Source organism: Bos javanicus, chromosome 1 (genome assembly GCF_032452875.1).
Source record: "Bos javanicus breed banteng chromosome 1, ARS-OSU_banteng_1.0, whole genome shotgun sequence".
Classification (NCBI taxonomy): domain Eukaryota; kingdom Metazoa; phylum Chordata; class Mammalia; order Artiodactyla; family Bovidae; genus Bos; species Bos javanicus.
The window spans coordinates 23,291,079-23,312,080 of record NC_083868.1 but is presented as its reverse complement, the minus strand read 5'-3'; the positions used below and the strand labels follow the sequence as shown (position 1 = coordinate 23,312,080).

General features: G+C 39.4%; 1 protein-coding gene across 1 annotated transcript; it reads left to right on the top strand.

The window, feature by feature from the left end:
• The first annotated feature begins 93 nt into the window (after positions 1-93).
• On the top strand, positions 94-20,590 carry RBM11 (RNA binding motif protein 11). The gene is made up of 5 exons (XM_061429901.1): positions 94-189; positions 5,151-5,313; positions 6,645-6,717; positions 14,749-14,845; positions 17,941-20,590. Exons 1-5 carry the CDS (start codon positions 94-96, stop codon positions 18,250-18,252), a joined length of 741 nt encoding a protein of 246 aa, XP_061285885.1. The 3' UTR covers positions 18,253-20,590.
• Positions 20,591-21,002: the final 412 nt, after the last annotated feature.

The window sequence follows — 21,002 nt, the reverse complement described above, 5'->3', positions numbered from 1 at the left end:
GCCCCTGCCGCTCTTACTCTCTTCGTCGGCTCCGCCAGCAAGGAGAGAGGGCGTGGTCTCGGAGCCTCCTCCATTCTGGATCGAGCCGGAGAGATGTTGCCTGCTCAGGAGGAAGCCGACAGGACGGTGTTTGTGGGAAATTTAGAGGCTCGAGTGCGGGAAGAAATTCTTTACGAGCTGTTCCTTCAGGTACGGTCGGCAGGGAAGGGGTATCAGAGGGGCGGAGCGCGTCGAGCCGGAAGCGCCGCAGGAGGGGCGGGGCGCACCTGAATCACCCGGAGTCCGGCTCCCTTTCCCTCCGCATCCTTTGCTCTGCTTTTAATTTAGTTCCGCTTTGGCTCAGCTGTCTCCAGGTTAGCAAGTGGGTAGTCCGGTGTTCTTGCCTGGAGAATCCCAGGGACGGGGGAGCCTGGTGGGCAGCCGTCTATGGGGTTGCACAGAGTCCGACACGACTGAAGCGACTTAGCAGCAGCAGTGAAGTGACAAAAAGTGCGCCTCATTCCCTGCCCTTCCCCTTCCCATCCTCATTGCAGAGTCCTGGGGTGTGCAGTGACGAGGATACCCCCAACCCCCAACCCTGAGTCAGAGCTTTGCAGAGGCTGCCTGGGCCTTGGTGTGCTCAGGCAAAACAGAAAACAGCTCTGTCACTGTCTTCCTTCAGATAATAAGCACCCTGACGCCCTACATCCCGCGAAATGAGAAGAATATATTTTAAAATGCTTCCCGTATACGTTACTTACTCTCGCAAGCCCTTTTATACAGGAGATGATTTTACTCCAGAATAAATGAGATTTCCGCATAATCTGGGCAGCCAAATCATGACTGAGACCGATTGATACCCTGATTGCTGCTGCTGCTGCTAAGTCGCTTCAGTCGTGTCCGACTCTGTGCGACCCCATAGATGGCAGCCCACCAGGTTCCCCCGTCCCTGGGATTCTCCAGGCAAGAACACTGGAGTGGGTTGCCATTTCCTTCTCCAGTACCCTGACTAGTTCCCTTTATTTCATACCAAGAGGGTCTTACGAAAACTTTTTCAGACGTGATAACTTATGTCTCCTGTATACACCTACTGTATACACATAGATCTTACATGCTAAAGAGATATCCACATTCAGCCGTTCATTTAACCGTTTAATGATCAATAATTACAATGACAGTAAGTAAGGTGCTAGGCATACACATTTGAGACAGTCCTTGGCCTTTCTAAAAGGAGAAATTTAAAATTAATTATCATGTTTTAAAATAATGTGCAAAAAAGAGGGACATTTAGTACAGCAAAGTTGTTTCAAGTGTGAATTCTGGTATCTGCAGTGTGATTTTGGCCAAGTACATAAATAGCTCAGCACCACAGTTTCCTCAAATGTCAGTGGGAGTCATAGTATCTACAGTATGATGTGGTGTGAAGATTGAGGAAACTCATCCAAATCAGACAGAACTGAACCTGGTACTTCCTAAGTGTTTGCTGCTGCTGCTGCTGCTGAACAATACTACTATTACTATTAATAATAGTACTGATGCTTATATCAAGAGAAATCAAAAGTGACTTTCCTCTATCAGAATAAGAGCAAGTTCCAAGGGAGACGATAGCAAAACTAAATTCTAAGGGCTAAGCATGAGCATCAGAGGTGAACGGGGTTCTTTATGTAGTTTCTGAAAGGCTCTTCATTTGTGTTTGAACTAAATTGCCCCTCTATTAATTATGAAGTGGAAGTGTTAGTTGCTCAGTCCTGTCCGACTCTTTGCAGCACCATAGAGGGTAGCCCGCGAGGCTCCTCTGTCCATAGGATTCTCCAGGCAAGAAAACTGGAGTGGGTTGACATTTCCTTCTCCAGGGGATCTTCCCAAACCAGGGATCAAACCTGGGTCTCTTGCATTGCAGACAGACTCTACCATCTGAGCCACCAACAGATGCACACAATTTGATAGAATTTTCTGCAGGAACACAGTTTCACTTCCTGGACATAAAACATTACTTGAAAAATATTGTGGATTTTAAGGCTTTAATGCTTATTCTTCTAACTTGCCATCCTTTTAAACCTGCCATTTTTAATCTACTCTAATACTTGTCTTTTCCTGCAGTTATTTTTCATCCTAGTATTATTTGGAATTTATCATTCTAACTTAAAAAAAAAAAAAGAAGGAAAGAAGAAGAGGAGGGATGGAGGGAGGTAGAAAGATAATTTATAGTTCTTTTTCTCCAGAAAGCTTCTCTCATGTTGAGCCAACAAAAAAGAGGGGGGCGGGAATGATGAGGTCATGGGATGGATAGACCTGAATGCCCCCATGCACACATGTTATTTCTAGTCAATAGGAACTGGATCTGTACCAGTTGTATGTGAAACTACAAGATACATTAGATAGATTGATAGTCTCATTTTTTTTTTATAATTTCTAGCTAAATATTCATCTGTATTAGATCATGCAGCAAAGCATTTGTTTTTATTTTTGCCTATGCTCTCCTGTATTCTGGGAGGATTTACTAAAGTGAGGTGTCTTTTAGAAAGGCTTCAACCCAGAAAAACTTAGCAAATCTTTGACAACTGGCAGCACTATTTATGTGTTTGACTCTGGTTTAAAAGTACTAAAAACTTATGATGTGATTTTTACTACCAGCAAGTCTTCTTGTTGAATATCATCTTTTAAAATGCATGGGTATATTTTTGAATTTGTAAAATTCAAAGCATATAAGCATATTTTGTCCATTTGTGATTTCTTTTTTTTTTTTTTTTTTTTTTATTTTTTATTTTTTATTCTTCCAATTTTATTTTATTTTTAAACTTTACATAATTGTATTAGTTTTGCCAAATATCAAAATGAATCCGCCACAGGTATACATGTGTTCCCCATCCCGAACCCTCCTCCCTCCTCCCTCCCCATACCATCCCTCTGGGCCGTCCCAGTGCACCAGCCCCAAGCATCCAGCATCATGCATCGAACCTGGACTGGCAACTCGTTTCCTACATGATATTTTACATGTTTCATTGCCATTCTCCCACATCTTCCCACCCTCTCCCTCTCCCACAGAGTCCATAAGACTGTTCTATACATCAGTGTCTCTTTTGCTGTCTCGTACATCGGGTTATTGTTACCATCTTTCTAAATTCCATATATATGCGTTAGTATACTGTATATTTAATATCACTTGTGGAGAAACACTGATTAAAATTGATTTCTTTTATTACTATTTGGTTCTCCTTGTTACTGCTGCTGCTGCTGCTAAGTCTCTTCAGTCGCGTCCAACTCTGTGCAACCCCATGGACTGCAGCCTACCAGGCTTTTCTGTCCATGGGATTCTCCAGGCAAGAACACTGGAGTGGGTTGCCATTTCCTTCTCCAATGCATGAAAGTGGAAAGTGAAAGGGAAGTCGCTCAGTCGTGTCTGACTCTTAGCGACCCCATGAACTGCAGCATACCAGGCTCCTCCATCCATTGGATTTTCCAGGCAACAGTACTGGAGTGGGGTGCCATTGCCTTCTCCACTCCTTGTTACTAGTTTCTTTCAAATTTCTGATTATCCTTGGAAGAGTGAAAATCAGGTTTAGTATATTTGTACTTTTAACCAAGAAATCTGGGCCATGAAGATCCAGAGAAGAAAATAGCAACCCACTCCAGTATTCTTGCCTGAAAAATCCCATGGACAGAGGAGCCTGGTGGACTATAATCCAAAGGATCACAGTCTCACAACTGAGAGACGAATCACAGCACAGTACAGAGATCTCAAGGGGAAAGATAATGAATTTAGGTTCAAATGTGTTGAGTTTGAAGTATAATCACATGGAGCTCTCAAGGAGACTGTCTGCATGAAGGAGGCATGAGTGGGAAAAAAATAGATTCGTTGATAAGGTGGTTCTTGAACCCAGAAGGGAGGATGAGCTATTCCCTGGGAAAGTAGAGAATAAAGAAAGAAAGATTGAATCTTAAATACAGTATCATTTTAAAGATGATAATTAACATTTTTCTTTAGATTAAAAACAATTCCTTAATATACTTATCCAACTCAACAGAGAAAAGCAATCAGTCATTAAAGAGCAATGAATAAGTATGAGCCATCTACCTCTAAATCTATATGAGGCTTGGTAAGTACTTCCTGTAATCATTGTCATGATGGAAATGTGACATTTGAGGGTGTAATTAGCACTCTTTTACAATATTTGACTCTGATTTTGTACTCTGTATTGCTAATTACAGGTTTTAATCACAATAAAATCTGAATATTTTCAATTTTCTTTTATCTTATTTTAATAATATACCATGGAATAATATTCCCCAGTTGTTAGACTTAGACCCTTACTAATTTTTCATTCTTACAGATAGTGTACCTACTTAAAAATCTTAAACATATTAAAACACTTTTCCCTTTGAGAATATTTACCAAATGGGCTTACCATATTAAAATACAGTTTCTGTATAAATCAGAAATTTAATTTCTCTTGTGAAAACGTTTTAATCTTGTCAGAAAAAAAAAATAGGCTTTGATGTGATGTTACCAGTTTCTTTCAGTTCAGTTCAGTCACTCAAAGTGTCCGACTCTTTGCAACTCCATGAATTGCAGCACACCAGGCCTCCCTGTCCATCACCAACTCCAAGATTTCACTCAAACTCACGTCCATCAAGTCGGTGATGCCATCCAGCCATCTCATCCTCTGTCGTCCCCTTCTCCTCCTGCCCCCAATCCCTCCCAGCATCAGAGTCTTTTCCAATGAGTCAACTCTTCACATGAGGTGGCCAAAGTACTGGAGTTGCTTTATGGTAACATAAACCCAACATCTCAAGGAATGCTGGGTTTATCATTTCAATTATTTTTGAGTTAAACATGGTCTATATGTGTGGAGGCAAAGTAGTATTTTAATCTTAGATTTAAATGCACTCTAAATTGTTTTGTTAGGCCTATCTTTCTTTTTAAGATTTGGAACTATTACCTAAAATTTCCTGACCTTAACAACATAAGTGTTTTTTGATGAGCCAGAAAATGCCAAGAAAGTGTGATGAAGTATGATATTTATTGTTAGGAAAGTACATGATCAAAAGAACTATGTAAAGCTGTTATTGCTAACAGATTTGGAATTTTAGCCTAAATTGAATATAGTTGATTTTCTGTGTGTAAAAAAATCTTTAGATTTATGACAAAATAATTTTTAAGTTTCTTGCAGGCTGGGCCATTAACCAAAGTGACTATATGCAAAGACAGAGAAGGAAAGCCGAAATCTTTTGGATTTGTCTGCTTTAAACACCCAGAATCGGTGTCTTATGCCATAGCTTTGCTGAATGGAATTCGTTTATATGGAAGACCAATTAATGTGCAGTATCGATTTGGTAGGTTGTCTCACTGATGAAATCTTCAAAGTGTGTTTTGTTTGTGGTGTTGTTCCCAGAGGTGTAAACTTTTTTTTTTTTTCTCCTATGTTTTTTATGTTATAGCCTAAGACCAAAAAAGTGCTCCTGCAGCCTCTTAAAATTTCTCAGAACACATTCATAATGTTATGTAATTAGTTAATACAACCAATGACATTGCCAAATCCATAGCATCATTTCTATATTAAAATTTAAAGTGGTCTCTTCTAATGTCAGCCAGCAAATAGCCATGATGGTTGCTATTGGCTGTTAAAAATTAAACAAATCTAAGTGAACTGGGGATACCCAACTCTAGCTTTTATGAACCAAGGCTATTTGCTGATCTTCCTGTCAATGGTATCAAATATCTACCATTTGGAAGATAGGGTGGGTGCCTTAGTCTTTGTCCTGGGTTTACCATGTTATACATATCACCCTGGATCTGAGCCCTGTAAAAGCAGCTGGCCAAAGGCTGAGCCTTCATAGCCACAGAGAAAAGCTTCCTAACATGAATGGCCTCAAACAACTTCTCCTGTGTTCTTCTTCTCAAACAACACATCAACACTGTTCATCATTGATTAGATGTCCAGAGAACAGGCACTATTACTCTAGCCCTTTTATAGTTTGAGGGACTCATAGAGGCAGTGCTTATACTTATGTTGTGATGCTTATGGTACTTATGTTCCTTCCCTCCTCAATGATTCAGGTTTATGAATGTACCCCTTGTTTGGTTCTTATGCTTCTCGCTGTACTAAAAAAGACATAAGAATAAGAAAACACTGTTGTCTTGTTGCAAAGGAAAAGGGCCACTTCACATTTCATTTGATTTTGTCTTAACAAAGATAATTAGTTGGCTGCATCATGCTCTCAAGTACCATCCGATTAACTCATACCGACAGTAAAACAGGCCAGGCCGTGTCGTGTCCTGACACGTCCCCAGCCAGCTGCTCAGTGGCCTCTGTCAGGTTACTTTTACATTTGTCAGTGCAGTTTAGAGAACTCATGCCTTCCACACAGAAGGCGAATAACACTGATCATTTGCCATCTTTAGTTTACAGGTATGTATTAGCAAGCAGCATTATATACTTTGTATGGCCCCATGTCAGCCTAATTCTTTTTTTCTACAGTCATTGCTTTGGACAAAGCTTGGTTATAATTCACACTCTTATACGTGATATAAGCAACCCTGTAAGTAGTACTTGGGAGGTCAGAAACATCTTGTGTATTTTATATGGAGTTTTTGAAAATGGCTTAATGTGAGAACTCCAAAAAGATGTACCTTGAAATAATCTGTTATTCTTTTTCTTTTGAAGGGAGCTCTCGCTCTTGTGAACCTGCTAACCAAAGTTTTGAAAGCTGTGTTAAGATAAATTCACACAGCTACAGGTAATTAAAAATATTTTTTTTTCATAACGGTAAGGCAAATAAATATGGTCTTAATACCAGGAAGGGTTTTCATATATTCTATAAAACCTTTCTATTTAGACATAGGTTAATATTAAAGAATTCATTTTTCCTGAAGGCACGAAAAGTGACAGAAAGTATTTTCATTTAAAATTCAGTCAATATTTTCTGCAGTACGTGGGAGAGATTTATATTTGTAGCATTGTTTATAGATTACCGTGTACTTTTCATTACTGTGAAATCACTTAAGTGTGCAAAGTCTCACTGTGATGGATCGTAGAAATACTGTTATCCATATTTTATACTTGAATAAATATAGAGATGCAAAAGTTAACTAATTGCCAAGGGCACAAAGATGAAAAGGTGATAGTTTCTAGGCTTGAAATTAAGCATTTGAACATTAAGTCACTCTACTATCTATTTTACTAATTTTTAGAATTTCTCTATGGTAATTTTCAAAATATTCTCATATTTGATGTAGGCTTATTTCTTGATGCAACCATAGCCTGCAGGGATGCTCTCAGTTTAGCTATACCAAAGGTCATGGGACAGAAAGTCTCCCAAACCAGACTAAGGTGCTCAAGTCACAGCATTTATTAAACCAATTTAAAAGATACAGTGAAAAGCAAAAGGAAAGCTTTGGGTATTGGATAATTTAACATTTGGACGCAAGGGACCTTACTAGCCGAGTTCTGGTTACACTGATATTCATACAACCTGTTTCTCTCTCTATTGCATCAGCCTTCCCCACTGATTGTGTGGTTATTAGCCCTAGAGTGGGCTTCCCAGGTGGCTCTAGTGGTAAAGAACCATCTCCCAGTGCAGGAGACTTAGGAGAGGCAGGTTCCATCCCTAGGTCAGGAAGATCCCCTGGAGAAGGCATGGCAACCCACTCCAATATTCTTGCCTGGAGAATCTCTGGACAGTGTACAAGCCTGGCAGGCTATAGTCCATCAGATCAGATCAGATCAGTCACTCAGTTGTGTCTGACTTTTGCGACCCCATGAATCGCAGCATGCCAGGCCTCCCTGTCCATCACCAACTCCCGGAGTTCACTCAGACTCACGTCCATCGAGTCAGTGATGCCATCCAGCCATCTCATCCTCTGTCGTCCCCTTCTCCTCTTGCCCCCAATCCCTCCCAGCATCAGAGTCTTTTCCAATGAGTCAACTCTTCGCATGAGGTGGCCAAAGTACTGGAGTTTCAGCTTTAGCATCATTCCTTCCAAAGAAATCCCAGGGCTGATCTCCTTCAGAATGGACTGGTTGGATCTCCTTGCAGTCCAAGGGACTATCAAGAGTCTTCTCCAACACCACAGTTCAAAAGCATCAATTCTTCGGCGCTTAGCCTTCTTTACAGTCCAACTCTCACATCCATACATGACCACAGGAAAAACCATAGCCTTGACTAGATGAACCTTTGTTGGCAAAGTAATGTCTCTGCTTTTGAATATGCTCTCTAGGTTGGTCGTAACTTTGCTTCCAAGGAGTAAGCATCTTTTAATTTCATGGCTGCAGTCACCATCTGCAGTGATTTTGGAGCCCCGAAAAATAAAGTCTGACACTGTTTCCACTGTTTCCCCATCTATTTCCCATGAAGTATTGGGACCGGATGCCATGATCTTTGTTTTCTGAATGTTGAGCTTTAGGCCAACTTTTTCACTCTCCAGTTTCACTTTCATCAAGAGGCTTTTGAGTTCCTCTTCACTTTCTGCCATAAGGGTGGTGTCATCTGCATATCTGAGGTTATTGATATTTCTCCCAGCAATCTAGATTCCAGCTTGTGTTTCTTCCAGTCCAGCGTTTCTCATATAAGTTAAATAAGCAGGGTGACAATATACAGCCTTGACGTACTCCTTTTCCTATTTGGAACCAGAAGGGTCACACAGAATCAGACACACCTGAAGCAACTTAGCAAGCATGCACGCACAAGCACTAGAGCTGAGGTTAGAGTAAGAGATTCCATTCAGATAGAAAGTTCCTAGAGCTAATCTCACTTACTTGCTTTCTCAAAGAGACAGAGGGGCAAATATACCTGGCCACAGAAGGAGCTACATACTCACAGGTCTACCTGAGTTTCTTAGGCAGAGCAGACATAAGAACAGCATAACTTAGCCCAGTGGCACCATGATAATGACTTGGTCTTTCCTTCCCTTTCTACCCATGACTAACAGTCTTATTTGTTCCATCATATTTTCTACTGAATCTATCCGTGGCATCTCTTAACACATGCTAAATTATTTATTTTGAATATTTAATATATGTTGTGAATACTGCCTATGTCTTCCAAATCACTTGCTTGTTCTAATTACAGTATCATCACTATCTCATAAATCTGTATTAGCTGAGTTCTAGCTACACTAATGTTCATAGCCCCTGTTTCTCTCTGCTGCTGCATCAGATCCATCAATGTATCTTTCATAAAGGCTACCACATTCTTCTGAGTTTTATCCATGCTGGTTGTTTTCTTGTTTTCTGTAGCAGAACTGAATGTTCTCAAGTAATCTAACAGCATTGAACCTCCCATGCCTGCTAATTATATCTACCCTCCTAAGCATAGAAGAGTGACCTCTTAGGACTGGCAGTTACCCAGACTCATCTTTTGAAGAAGTACTGCGCCCCACGCATAACACAGTGTGCTCCGCGTCCTCATTGTCCCCCACATTTCTAAATCAATGAAATCGGGACAAAGTAGGTCCTGAAATCAGACTATCTGGATCTGAATCCTGCCTGTGTCACTATATGAACAGTATAACCCTGGACAAATGATCACACTGTACCTCATGTCTACAATGAGGACAATTATTGTCAGAGTCAAATTTTATAGTTTCAGGGTATTTAAAATGGCATATAGCAAGTATCCAGTGAGTACTTTCAGCAAATGTTGGCAGGAGGTGGTGGTAATTCACTTCCTTGGTATGAAAGGAACTGTGGACTCATGAATTGAGCCATTTAGGTTACATAAAAACTTTCCTTATTCTTCTAATGGGAAAAGATACCTCTTTTTCCTTATGAGTTTGGACAGAAACAAGGTATTGCTAGGTGTGGGGCAGAAGAAGACTAGATAAACAAGTAGAAGACAGCAGTAACTCATACATGTTCTACTTCTATTTGATATGCACTTCATTATCACAAATTCTAGGCTAAAAGATCAGAGACAGGTATATATTCCATACTACTCCACCTCACTGGTGATACCTTCTTCTTCTAGTATGTGCTGCATTATAAAGGAAGGATGAGAAAAGGTCATAGTGTCCTAGAAGTGTTGTGCAGAGAATGCTGCTCTTCTCATACCCTCGTCTTTCACTAGTGTTCCTTGGAAATGTGTTTTTGTGCTTGTTATTACCTCTTATACTTTCTGCTTTTAGTAAATAGTTCCTGTATTAGTGTGCTTGTGTTAGTCACTCAGTTGTGTCGGACTCTTTGCAACCCCATGGACTATAGCCCTCCAGGCTTCCCTGTCCATGGGATTCTTCAGGAAAAAATACTGGAATGTGTTGCTATTCCCTTCTCCAGGAGATCTTTGCAACCCAAGAAACAAAACCTGGTCTCCAGCCTTGCAAGCAGATTCTTTACCGTCTCAGCCAGCAGTGCTAGTTCAGTTCAGTTCAGTTCAGGTGCTCAGTCGTGTCCGATTCTTTGCAAGCCCATGGACTGAAGCACCCCAGGCTTCCCTGTCCATCACCAACTTCCGGAGCTTGCTCAAACTCATGTCCATCAAGTCAGTGATGCCTTCCAACCATCTCATCCTCTGTCGTCCCCTTCTCCTCCTGCCTTCAATCTTTCCCAGCATCAGGGTCTTTTCCAATGAGTCAGTTCTTTGCATCAGGTAGCCAAAGTTTCAGCTTCAGCATCAGTCCTTCCAATGAATATTCAGGACTGATTTCCTTTAGGATGGACTGGTTCGATCTCCTTGCAGTCCAAGGGACACTCAAGAGTCTTCTCCAACACCACAGTTCAAAAGCATCAATTCTTCAGTGCTCAACTTTCTTTATAGTCCAACTCTCACATCCATACATGACTACTGGAAAAACCATAGCTTTGACTATATGGACCTCTGTTGGCAAAGTAATGTCTCTACTTTTTAATATGCTATCTAGGTTGGTTATAGCTTTTCTTCCAAGGAGCAAGTGTCTTTTAATTTCATGGCTGCAGTCACCATCTGCAGTGATTTTTGAGTCCCAGAAAATAAAGTCAGTCACTGTTAACATTGTTTCCCCATCTGTTTCCCATGAAGTGATGGGACCAGAAGCCATGATCTTAGATTTCTGAATGTTTAGTTTTAAACCAACTTTCTCTCTCTCCTCTTTCACTTTCATCCAGAGGCTTTTTAGTTGTTCTTCACTTTCTGCCATAAGGGTGGTGTCATCTGCATGTCTGAGGTTATTGATATTTCTCCTGGCAATTTGACTCCAGCTTGTGCTTCATCCAGCCCAGCATTTCTCATGATGTATTCTGCATATAAGTTAAATAAGCAGAATGACAATATACAGCCTTGACATACACCTTTCCCGATTAGGAGCCAGCCTGTTGTCCATGTACAGTTCTAACTGTTGCTTCTTGACCTACATATAGATTTCTCAGGAGGCAAGTAAGGTGGTCTGGTATTCCCATCTCTTTCAGAATTTTCCAGTTTGTTGTGATCCAAACAGTCAAAGGCTTTGGCATAGTCAATAAAGCAGAAGTAGATGTTTTTCTGGAACTCTCTTGCTTTTTTGATAATCCAACAGATGTTGGCAACTTGATCTCTGGTTCCTCTGCCTTTTCTAAAACCAGCTTGAACATCTGGAAGTTCACTATTCATGTACTGTTGAATCCTGGATTGGAGAATTTTGAGCATTACTTTGCTAGCGTGTGAGATGAGTGCAATTGTATGGTAGTTTGAATATTCTTTGGTATTGCCTTTCTTACGGATTGGAATAAAAACTGACCTTTTCCAGTTCTATGGCCACTGCTGAGTTTTCCAAATTTGCTGGCATATTGAGTGCAGCGCTTTCACAGCAGATTTGAAATAGCTCAACTAGAATTCCATCACCTCCACTAGCTTTGTCTGTAGTGATGCTTCCTAAGGCCCACTTGACTTTGCATTCCAGGATGTCTGGCTGTAGGTAAGTGATCACACCATCGTGATTATCTGGGTCATGCAGATCTTTTTTGCATAGTTCTTATGTGTATTCTTGCCACCTCTTAATATCTTCTGCTTCTGCTAGGTCCATTTGACTTCTGTCATTTATTGTGCCCATCTTTGCATGAAGTGTTCCCTTGGTATCTCTAACTTTCTTGAAGAGATCTCTAGTCTTTCCCATTCTATTATTCTCCTGTATTTCTTTGATCACTGATCACTGAGGAAGGCTTTCTCATCTCCCCTTGCTGTTCTTTGGAACTCCACATTCGAATGGATATATCTTTCCTTTTCTCCTTTGCCTTTAGCTTCTCAGTGCTAAAGCCACCATAAAAAGTATCACAAACGAAATTAAACACAGAAGTGTATTGTCTCACAGCTCAAAATCCAAAATCAAGGTGTCTGCTAGAGTTCCTTTTGAGGGCGATGAGAAAGAATCTGTTCTGTGCCTCTGTCGTATATGCTGTGCTGTACTCGGTTGCTCAGTCATGTTTGACTCTGTGAAACCCCATAGACTGTAGCCCGCCAGGCTCCTCTGTCCATGGGATTCTCCAGGCAAGGATACTAGAGTGGGTTGCCATGCCCTCCTCCAGGGGATCTTCCCAACCCAGGGACTGAAACCAGTTCTCCCACATTACAGGTGGATTCTTTACCATTTGAACCACCAGGGAATCCAGTGCCTCTCTCATAGCTTCTTCCGCTCATTTGTTGGCAATCATTGATATTCCTTGACATGTACAAGCATCACCCAATTCTCTGCCTTCATCTCCATATGATGTTCTCCCTGTGTGCATCTGTCTCCACAAGTTTCCCCTTTGACTATAATAAGGAAGGATGCCTGTTTAGCACCTCCTACTCCAGTATGACCTCCTCTTAGCTAATTACATCTGCAGCAACCTTATTTCCAAATAAGGTCACAGTTCAGTTCAGTTGCTCAGTCATATCTGACTCTCTGCGACCCCATGGACTGCAGCACACCAGGCTTCCCTGTTGGTCCATCACCAGTAGGAGCTTGCTCAAACTCATGTCTGTTGAGTCAGTGATGCCATCCAACCATCTCATCCTCTGTCGTCCCCTTCTCCTCCTGCCTTCTATCTTTCCAGCATCAGGGTCTTTTCCAGTGAGTCAGTTCTTCACATCAGGTGGCCAAAGTATTGGAGTTTCAACTTCAGCATCAGTCCTTCCAATGAATATTCAGGACTGATTTTCTTTAGGATGGACTGGTTGGATCTCCTTGCAGTCCAAGGGACTCTGAAGAGTCTTCTCCAACACCACAGTTCAAAAGCATCAATTCTTTGGTGCTAAGCTTTCTTTTCAGCCTAACTCTCACATATAAGGTCACATTCTGAACTATTTGGTGTTAGGACTACAACATGTAACTTTTGAGTTGACACAGTTCAACTTGTGACTTCCCAATTTACATGTGACTCCTCTATGGAGAAACATATGCACGCCCTGAAATTCTCATGGGAAAGATAGTGGTTTTAGAAATTTTGCAGCTATTTTTATAATGATGCTAATCTTACCACCTCTGCTACTGGGTCACATCTTCCCCAGTCTATAACCTCACTGTGCTTTTTATCTTGTTTCTTTACTATCACTTACTGCAAACACATGTTCACGTCTCCTTGAACTTTGTCTCCAAATCAGTCTATTATATTTTCCCCTTCTTCTCACTGAAAAATTATCCTTCACATCTTTACTTCCTATTCACTTCTTAACCCCACTGTTGTTTGGAAGCTGTTCTTTGAACAGTTTGTTGTCAGGAATCTTCTGATCAATGATAGAGTAGCTCTAATGCTTATCCAGTTTACTCTAACAACCAACACTAAGTATTTCCTCGCTGAAACCCACTTCTCCACTGGCTTCTGTGATCCTGCTCTCACCATGAACCAACACCTATCCGTCTGACAGCTTCTTGTTGTTCTCCTGCCCTTGTCTTTGCCTCCATCTGCCTGTTTTAATTCACCCTTCCCACAGTAAACTTCCTGTCCTAAGATTAGCAGTATTAGTGTTAAAATTGTGGCATACTGTGGAGCAAGTAGAGTGAAGACTAGCTATAATGAGGACTAGCTGAGAATCCAGCCAGTACATATAACATTGGAATTTACTAGAGATCTCCATAGATGCAAACATTACATATATAAATGAAATTTTTGGACACTTCTGATGTTAATCAGGGATTGTGCATGTGTGCAAAATCACTTCAGTCGTGTCTGTCTCTTTGCAACCCTGTGAACCACAACCCCCCCAGGCTCCTCTGTCCATGGAATTCTCCAGGCAAGAATACTGAAGTGGGTTGCCATACCCTCCTCCGGGGGTTTTCCCAACCCAGAAATCAAACCCGAGTCTCTCACATCTTCTGCATTGGCAGGCAGGTTCTTTACCACTATCACCGTGTGGAAGAAATCAGCAAATATGTGTTCATGCTAATATCAGCAGCTTGTTTAACAAAGAGCATAATTTTTTTAGTTTAACAGTGAAAGTACCTTCAAAAATGAATTGAAAAAATTCCTATTTTTTCACCTATATTATTTGTAGAAGATTGAGTGTATGCTTGGTGATTATTATTGACTTACTTTGCTTTCTTCATATCTGAGTGTTCTATGCCTTTATACAACTATAACATTGATTAACATTTTCCTATCAGAAAGCCAAATGTGACTCTAAATATTAAGATTTCAGTATGTGGTAATTAATAAGACTTGAGATACTGCTATGTCACTACATTATCAGTGTAATATGTTTAAAGTTAATTTATCTTAATTGAGCTTTTAGAGAAGTTCTTTAATTATGAAGCTGTCTCTTTTTTTTTTTTTCTTTCTAAGACTAGAGTACCTCTGTCCATAGGAATTTTAACTTCATATTACTTCTTCTTTTACCTCCCTCAAGAAATGAAGAAGCCATGGGCAGATCTTCCTTTTCCATGCAGTTCTCTCCAATTAATAATGCATCTTTATCTCAAGAATATTTTCTCTTTCAGAAGATGGTAAGTTTAATATGCCTTTGGTTGAAAATATAACATGATAATACAAACTATAAAGGATATGAAAACTGCTTGGAACTTAAGCTCAACTCTAAGCCTAGAGTGAAGGCAGAATATGCCTTGAGCACTGTGCCCCAGTGGCGATCTGCTCTTTTATCTGAAATTGATCATCTGAAATCCCATACATGTTATGTCCACAAACAGCCAGTGTATGAATGAAAAATGGCAGATGCAAGTGATAATGCACTGTGGTAAAATAAAATTTGAATCACTTGAATGACTATATTTTTAAAATTTAAAAGGTATGTTTCTAAAATTGAATACTGTTTAATGAAGCATTTTGATAGAATGTAGTCATCAATCACCATATACTGCTTTTGTACATAGATTTTTATTTTAACTAAACACAAAGTTTCTCAATTGGTAGAGTAAACTACCTTATTTCCAAAGACTCTCAAAAATGTGGTTCTGGCCTAGAAATCACAGTGGTGGACTATATTGTTAAAGGGGAACTTAGGAAATGTTTTCTTCTAACTTCTCATTTTATACATAATAAAACTGAGGTTCAGAGATTAATCAGCAAGCCCAAGATTATACAATTTGTTAATGACAGCTGTGGGACTATAACACAGGTATTCTGATTAACACGAGATTTCTTACAAACATCCAACATACATATGATCTTCAGATTTTTCAAATAGCCATTTTCACTTTGTAAACATAATGAAAGTTGATAATTTAATTTTTGGAAAAAACTTCTTGGTTATACAGTCTGTGCTTAGTTGTTTCTGACTCGTTTATGACCCTGTGGACTGTAGCCCACCAGGCTTCCCTGTCCATGGGATTTCCCAGGCAAGAATACTGGAGTAGGTAGCCATTTCCTTCTCCAGAGGATCTTCCCAACCCAGGGATCAAACCCAAGTCTCCTGCATTACAGGCAGAATCTTTACCCACTGAGCCGTCAGGAAAGCCCTTTCCTTGTTTATGGTGAGATAGTAATAAACAGCCAGTTCTCATCTAAAACCATCAATATCTTCTTTGTGGCATTATTTTTCTCTTTGATGAGATGAGCCATACATACATACACATACACACACACGAGAGCTTGTTTTCCCTATTAATCTTTTTTAATGGAAGTAAATAACTTTATGATCACGTTGTCCACAGTCTACTATTTATACTTTCATTCAAAAATATTAATAAGTATTAATGTTGCCCCATTCCGCATTACTGGTTACTAATTTTATTTTATTTTATTTTATTTTTTTTGGCTTAGCCATGACAGTTTTTTTTTTTTTCTTTTTTTTTTCTAATTTTATTTTATTTTTAAACTTTACATAATTGTATTAGTTTTGCCAAATATCAAAATGAATCCACCACAGGTATACATGTGTTCCCCATCCCGAACCCTCCTCCCTCCTCCCTCCCCATACCATCCCTCTGGGCCGTCCCAGTGCTTAAAAATGTTGTGTTGGTTTCTGCTACACAACAACGTGATCAGTCCTAAGTCTACACATACGCCCTCCCTCTTGAGCCTCTCTCCTGCCCACCGAATCCGAGCCCTCTAGGTCATCACAGAGCACTGAGGTGAACTCAGCTCCCTGTGTTTTGTAGCAGCTTCCCCTCTAGCTGTCTATTTGACACATGGTAATGTATTATTTTCTATTACTACTCTCTCAATGCTACTCTCAATTTGTCCCACCCTCTCCTTCTTCTCCCATGTCCACAAGTCTGCCCTCTGTGTCTGTGTCTCTATTCCTGCCCTGCAAATAGGTCCTTAATCTACTTTAAATAGCTAGAAATTTGAGTTAATCTATCTTAAGAATTGACTGCGGTGCTGCAAAATATGGTGACTATCAGCCATCCATAAGGAGTGATTATTTTCATTTTACTTAATTTTAATTTAAGTTTAGGAACAGAAACTTGATGCAATTATTGCAAAACTTTGAAGTATGTTTGCAAAAAAAAAAAATTTGGGTATGTATAGCTACTATTTCAACTAAATTTTATATAATCTAAATTCTGATTAAATATTTTCAATGAAAATTTAGTATCCAAATTGAATATGCTTTTGAATATAAGTATAAATATGTAAATATATAGGGCTTCCCTGGTAGCTCCCTTGGAGAAGGAAATGGCAACTCACTCCAGTATTCTTGCCTGGAAAACCCCATGGATGGAGGAGACTAGTGGCTACACAGTCCCTGGGGTCGCAAAGAATCAGGCACGACTGAGCGACTTCACTTTCTTTCTTTCTTTCCCTGGTAGCTCAGTCAGTAAAGAATCTACCTGTAGTGCAGGAGACCTGGATTCAACCCCTGGGTTGGGAAGATCCCCTGGAAAAGGAAATTGCAGCCGACTCCAGTATTTTTGCCTGGGAAATCCTATGGACAGAGGAGCCTGGTGGGCTACCATCCATGGGGTCACAAAAGTCAGACACAACTTAGCTACTAAACCACATCCATAAGTATAAAAGGCACAGCAGATTTTAAAGACTTAGTATAAAAAAGTAAAATATCTCATGAGTAATTTTTATATTGGTTACATGTTGAAATGACAATATTTTGGATATTTGGGAATAAAATATATTAGGGCTTTCCAAGTGACTCAGTGATAAATAATCCACCTGCCAATGCAGGAGACACAGGAGATATGGGTTCAATCCCTGGGTCAGGAAGAGCCCCTGGAGTAGGAAATGGCAACTCACTCCAGTATTCTTGCCTGGGAAATTCCATGGACAGAGAAGCCTGGTGGGCTACAGTCCATGGGATGGCAAAGAATCAGACACAACTGAGAAAATGAGCACACTCACAATATATATTATTTAAATTGCACCTGTTTCATTGTTATTTTCGTCCTGTGACTATTAGAAGATTTAAAACTACCCATGTGGCTTACATTATATTTCTTTAGGACAGCACTGATCTGTACTGTAGTACGCTATACACCAGCTGGAATCTTTGTTAATCGTTTAAAGAAACTACTGCATCCCTGTCCTTCTTACTGACACATGGTTTGGTTTGCTCATAGTTACTTGTATAATAAATGTAAACTCTTAACTTTGTCTTTTTTTTTCCTTTGTGGGCTTGCTTTGGTAGGTGAATATGTGTGGGTTTTTCCCACAGCAGTGGCCTACATATTACCCAGCACTGCAGCTTCCTTACTACGAGATGACAGCACCACTTCCTAACAGCACTTCTGCATCTTCCTCACTGAATCATGTTTCAGATCTGGAGGCTGGACCCAGCTCTTATGAATGGACTCAGCAGCAACCAAGTGACTCAGACCTTTATCAGACAAATAAACGAAAGAGGCAGAAACAAAGCAGTGATAGCGACAGTAGCACAGAAAACAGCAGAGGAAATGAATATAACCCAAAGTTCCAAAAGTGTAAGAAAAAACGATACTAGTATGTACATTCAAATGAAATGTATCTCTACTAGTCTTCATTCTGTTAAAAGAAAAATCTGTATTCTACTAAAGGACCAATTCCATGGCTTTCTTGTCTTCTTTGAAGTATATAGCAATATGCTGATTTGTATTTAATTTTTGTCTTGAATGACAAAAATCTTAAAAACAATATAATGTGCTTTTTGTATTTGTAATGGTGTTGTTAACAAGAAATACACTTTTGAGTTGTTATGTTTTAGTATCAGTGATGAACTTACACTAAACCATTAATCAAAAGTCACTGAGCACTCATGGAGAATGCACCATGATCGCCTATATTGTTGCCTGTAACCCGCAGCTGAAGTCAGAAGTGGAATGGTCAGTTTTCTGAATGAAACTAACACAAATCTTTGAGTTGTATGTTTTTCCTAAGAAGAGAGAATAAGCAGAGTTTAGTTTCCTTTATTACTAATACTTTTTTATGTCTAAATATCTTGTCTCAGCCTTACTCTCATACATATATACTTCATATACAAGGATACACAACAGTGATACCAAAGGAAAGATGATTATCATGTGGCTAGCTTTTGGTTCCTTCCCTTTTCATATGATTATATATAATTAGGAATACATGGCTCTTGACTTCTATTTATTAATTGTATTTTATAAAAATTAGTTGGCTATGTCAGTATTCATTGTCCACCTCTTTCGCCATCCAGGTTGGAAAGCATATATCGGACACATTTAGATCTTGATAATGAACAATAATTTCGGTAGAAAGTTTCACTATTGTATGGTACTTAATGTTTATTGTAAAATCAGCTTTCCTACTTCTGGACCGTTTATTTGCAGGGATAAACAGACTACATGTAAAATTAATGATTTATGTGGACAATCTTGTTAACTTTGTAGCTCATCATAAACTAGAATGCTGAAAATATTTATTTATTGAATCCAATTGAAAGGATCACACACCTTCATTAGGAACTAACCACCCAATTTTAACCATTCTTTGATATTTCTTTTGTGTATTGCATAGCACCTTATAGATATTTATTATTATTTAAAATAATAAAATATTTGTAGCAAAATTAGTAGCTGAATTTAACTTCTGGTTATGATTATACAATGCAGTCATGTTTTAAATGTAAATATTAGTCTGTTTTGATCTGACAAATGTGAAAATGTAAATTCTGCTTAATGTAGCTTGATCTATAAAACTTCATATTGCTGAATATTCAAACTAAAAATGCTGACCTTTTTTTAAATTAACATTTTTGCAATTTAGAATCATACCAAACGGGAAATATCTTTCTATGTAAATAGGAAGTGATATATATCTAAAACACATTAACTTCACCTCTGCATTTTCGTCAATTCTTAGACCTTGCAAATTTCCTAAGCCCCAGATTATTTCATTGTAATTGGCATTAAAGGAAATATATACACATAAGAAATATCTTAACAAGTACCAGATTAAGAAAATTATCTTGAAATATTGTTACATGAGTTAAAATCTTTGAACTGCAAGGAATTCTTGAAATTTCTTTCATCACAGGCTGGAATTATCTGGATATCAATTTTACCAAGTCAACCAACCAAAAGGCAAATTCACCTGTTTACACTGGTGTCTTCGTGACATAGCTCAGTTGGTAAAGAATCTGCCTGCAATGCAGGAGACCCCTATTTCCTGGTTGACAACAGTCATATGAACGACGACTACCTTATGTTTTAAAGTCAGTTTTTTAAAAGCCTCTCATAATTATTGTAAAGAAAGGGAAGTTAAAGCAGGTGGTTAGGTGGTCAAGAGATTTTCTGGGGAAGCCATAGAAGTTTGAGAGATTAAAAGAATTGGTTGAGGAAATGGAGCTGGATTCAGAGAAGGTGGATCTAAAAGATATTCTGGGGAGTCAGGAATAAGGAGCTGGAGGTAAAAGTGAGTATAAGAAGGAGGCAGAGGAGAATTTATAGTAAATCAAATTTTTGGTCTAAGTCTGACTTCTGCTCTTGAATTTTGTTAGGGAGATATTTTCTTTTTGTTTAGTCACTCGGTCGCTCAGTTGTGTCTGACTCTTTTGCAGCCCCATGAACTGTACCCCACCAAGCTCCTCTGTCCTTGAGATTTCCCCAGGCAAGAATACTGGAGTGAGTTGCCATTTCTTTATCCAGAAGATCTTGCCAACCCAGGGATCAAAGTATCCCCTGCAGGCAGATTCTTTACCAGCTGGGAAACCCAAGGGAACATTTTAGGCCAGTTTTAATATGTTTTGTGCCCTTCTTGCTATCTGATCGTCCCAGAGTACCAAGAGGGTATTTGTGTAGGATGAGAGCATTCTATAAGTCCCTTAAATATAAAAGCTTTTATAAATTTTATGATCCATTGTCTGTCCTTTCACAGTTAGGATCTGCATGAGTATATATATTCAAATGTAACACAAACTACTGTCTCTTTTGGGGAAGACCTGGAGGTAAACTTCCAGGCTTAGAATATAATTTAACTATGTGCATGAGACGTGTCCCTGAACAGGACACAGAAAATGCAGCCTCCATAATCCAAAGGAACTCCCAAAGATAGCTGAAAAAAAGGAGAACAAGTTGCCACAGGCAGTGAGGATGGTACTCCACTCTCCCACAAATCCATCTGACCTATCTCCCATCTAATCCATGATTCCTGGTGGACAATACTAAGAAAGGAATTCTCAACACTACAAAGATAGTGAGATAGGAAGGGTTGTGGATTAGACAGTCACCTGAGAGCCAATAATGGTTC

Excerpts from the sequence above, each read along its gene's own strand:
- RBM11 (XM_061429901.1), top strand. The coding sequence starts at position 94 with ATGTTGCCTGCTCAGGAGGAAGCCGACAGGACGGTGTTTGTGGGAAAT. Across the intron at positions 190-5,150 it reads TTTACGAGCTGTTCCTTCAG|GCTGGGCCATTAACCAAAGT; the intron begins GTACGGTCGGCA and ends AGTTTCTTGCAG. Across the intron at positions 5,314-6,644 it reads TAATGTGCAGTATCGATTTG|GGAGCTCTCGCTCTTGTGAA; the intron begins GTAGGTTGTCTC and ends TTTCTTTTGAAG.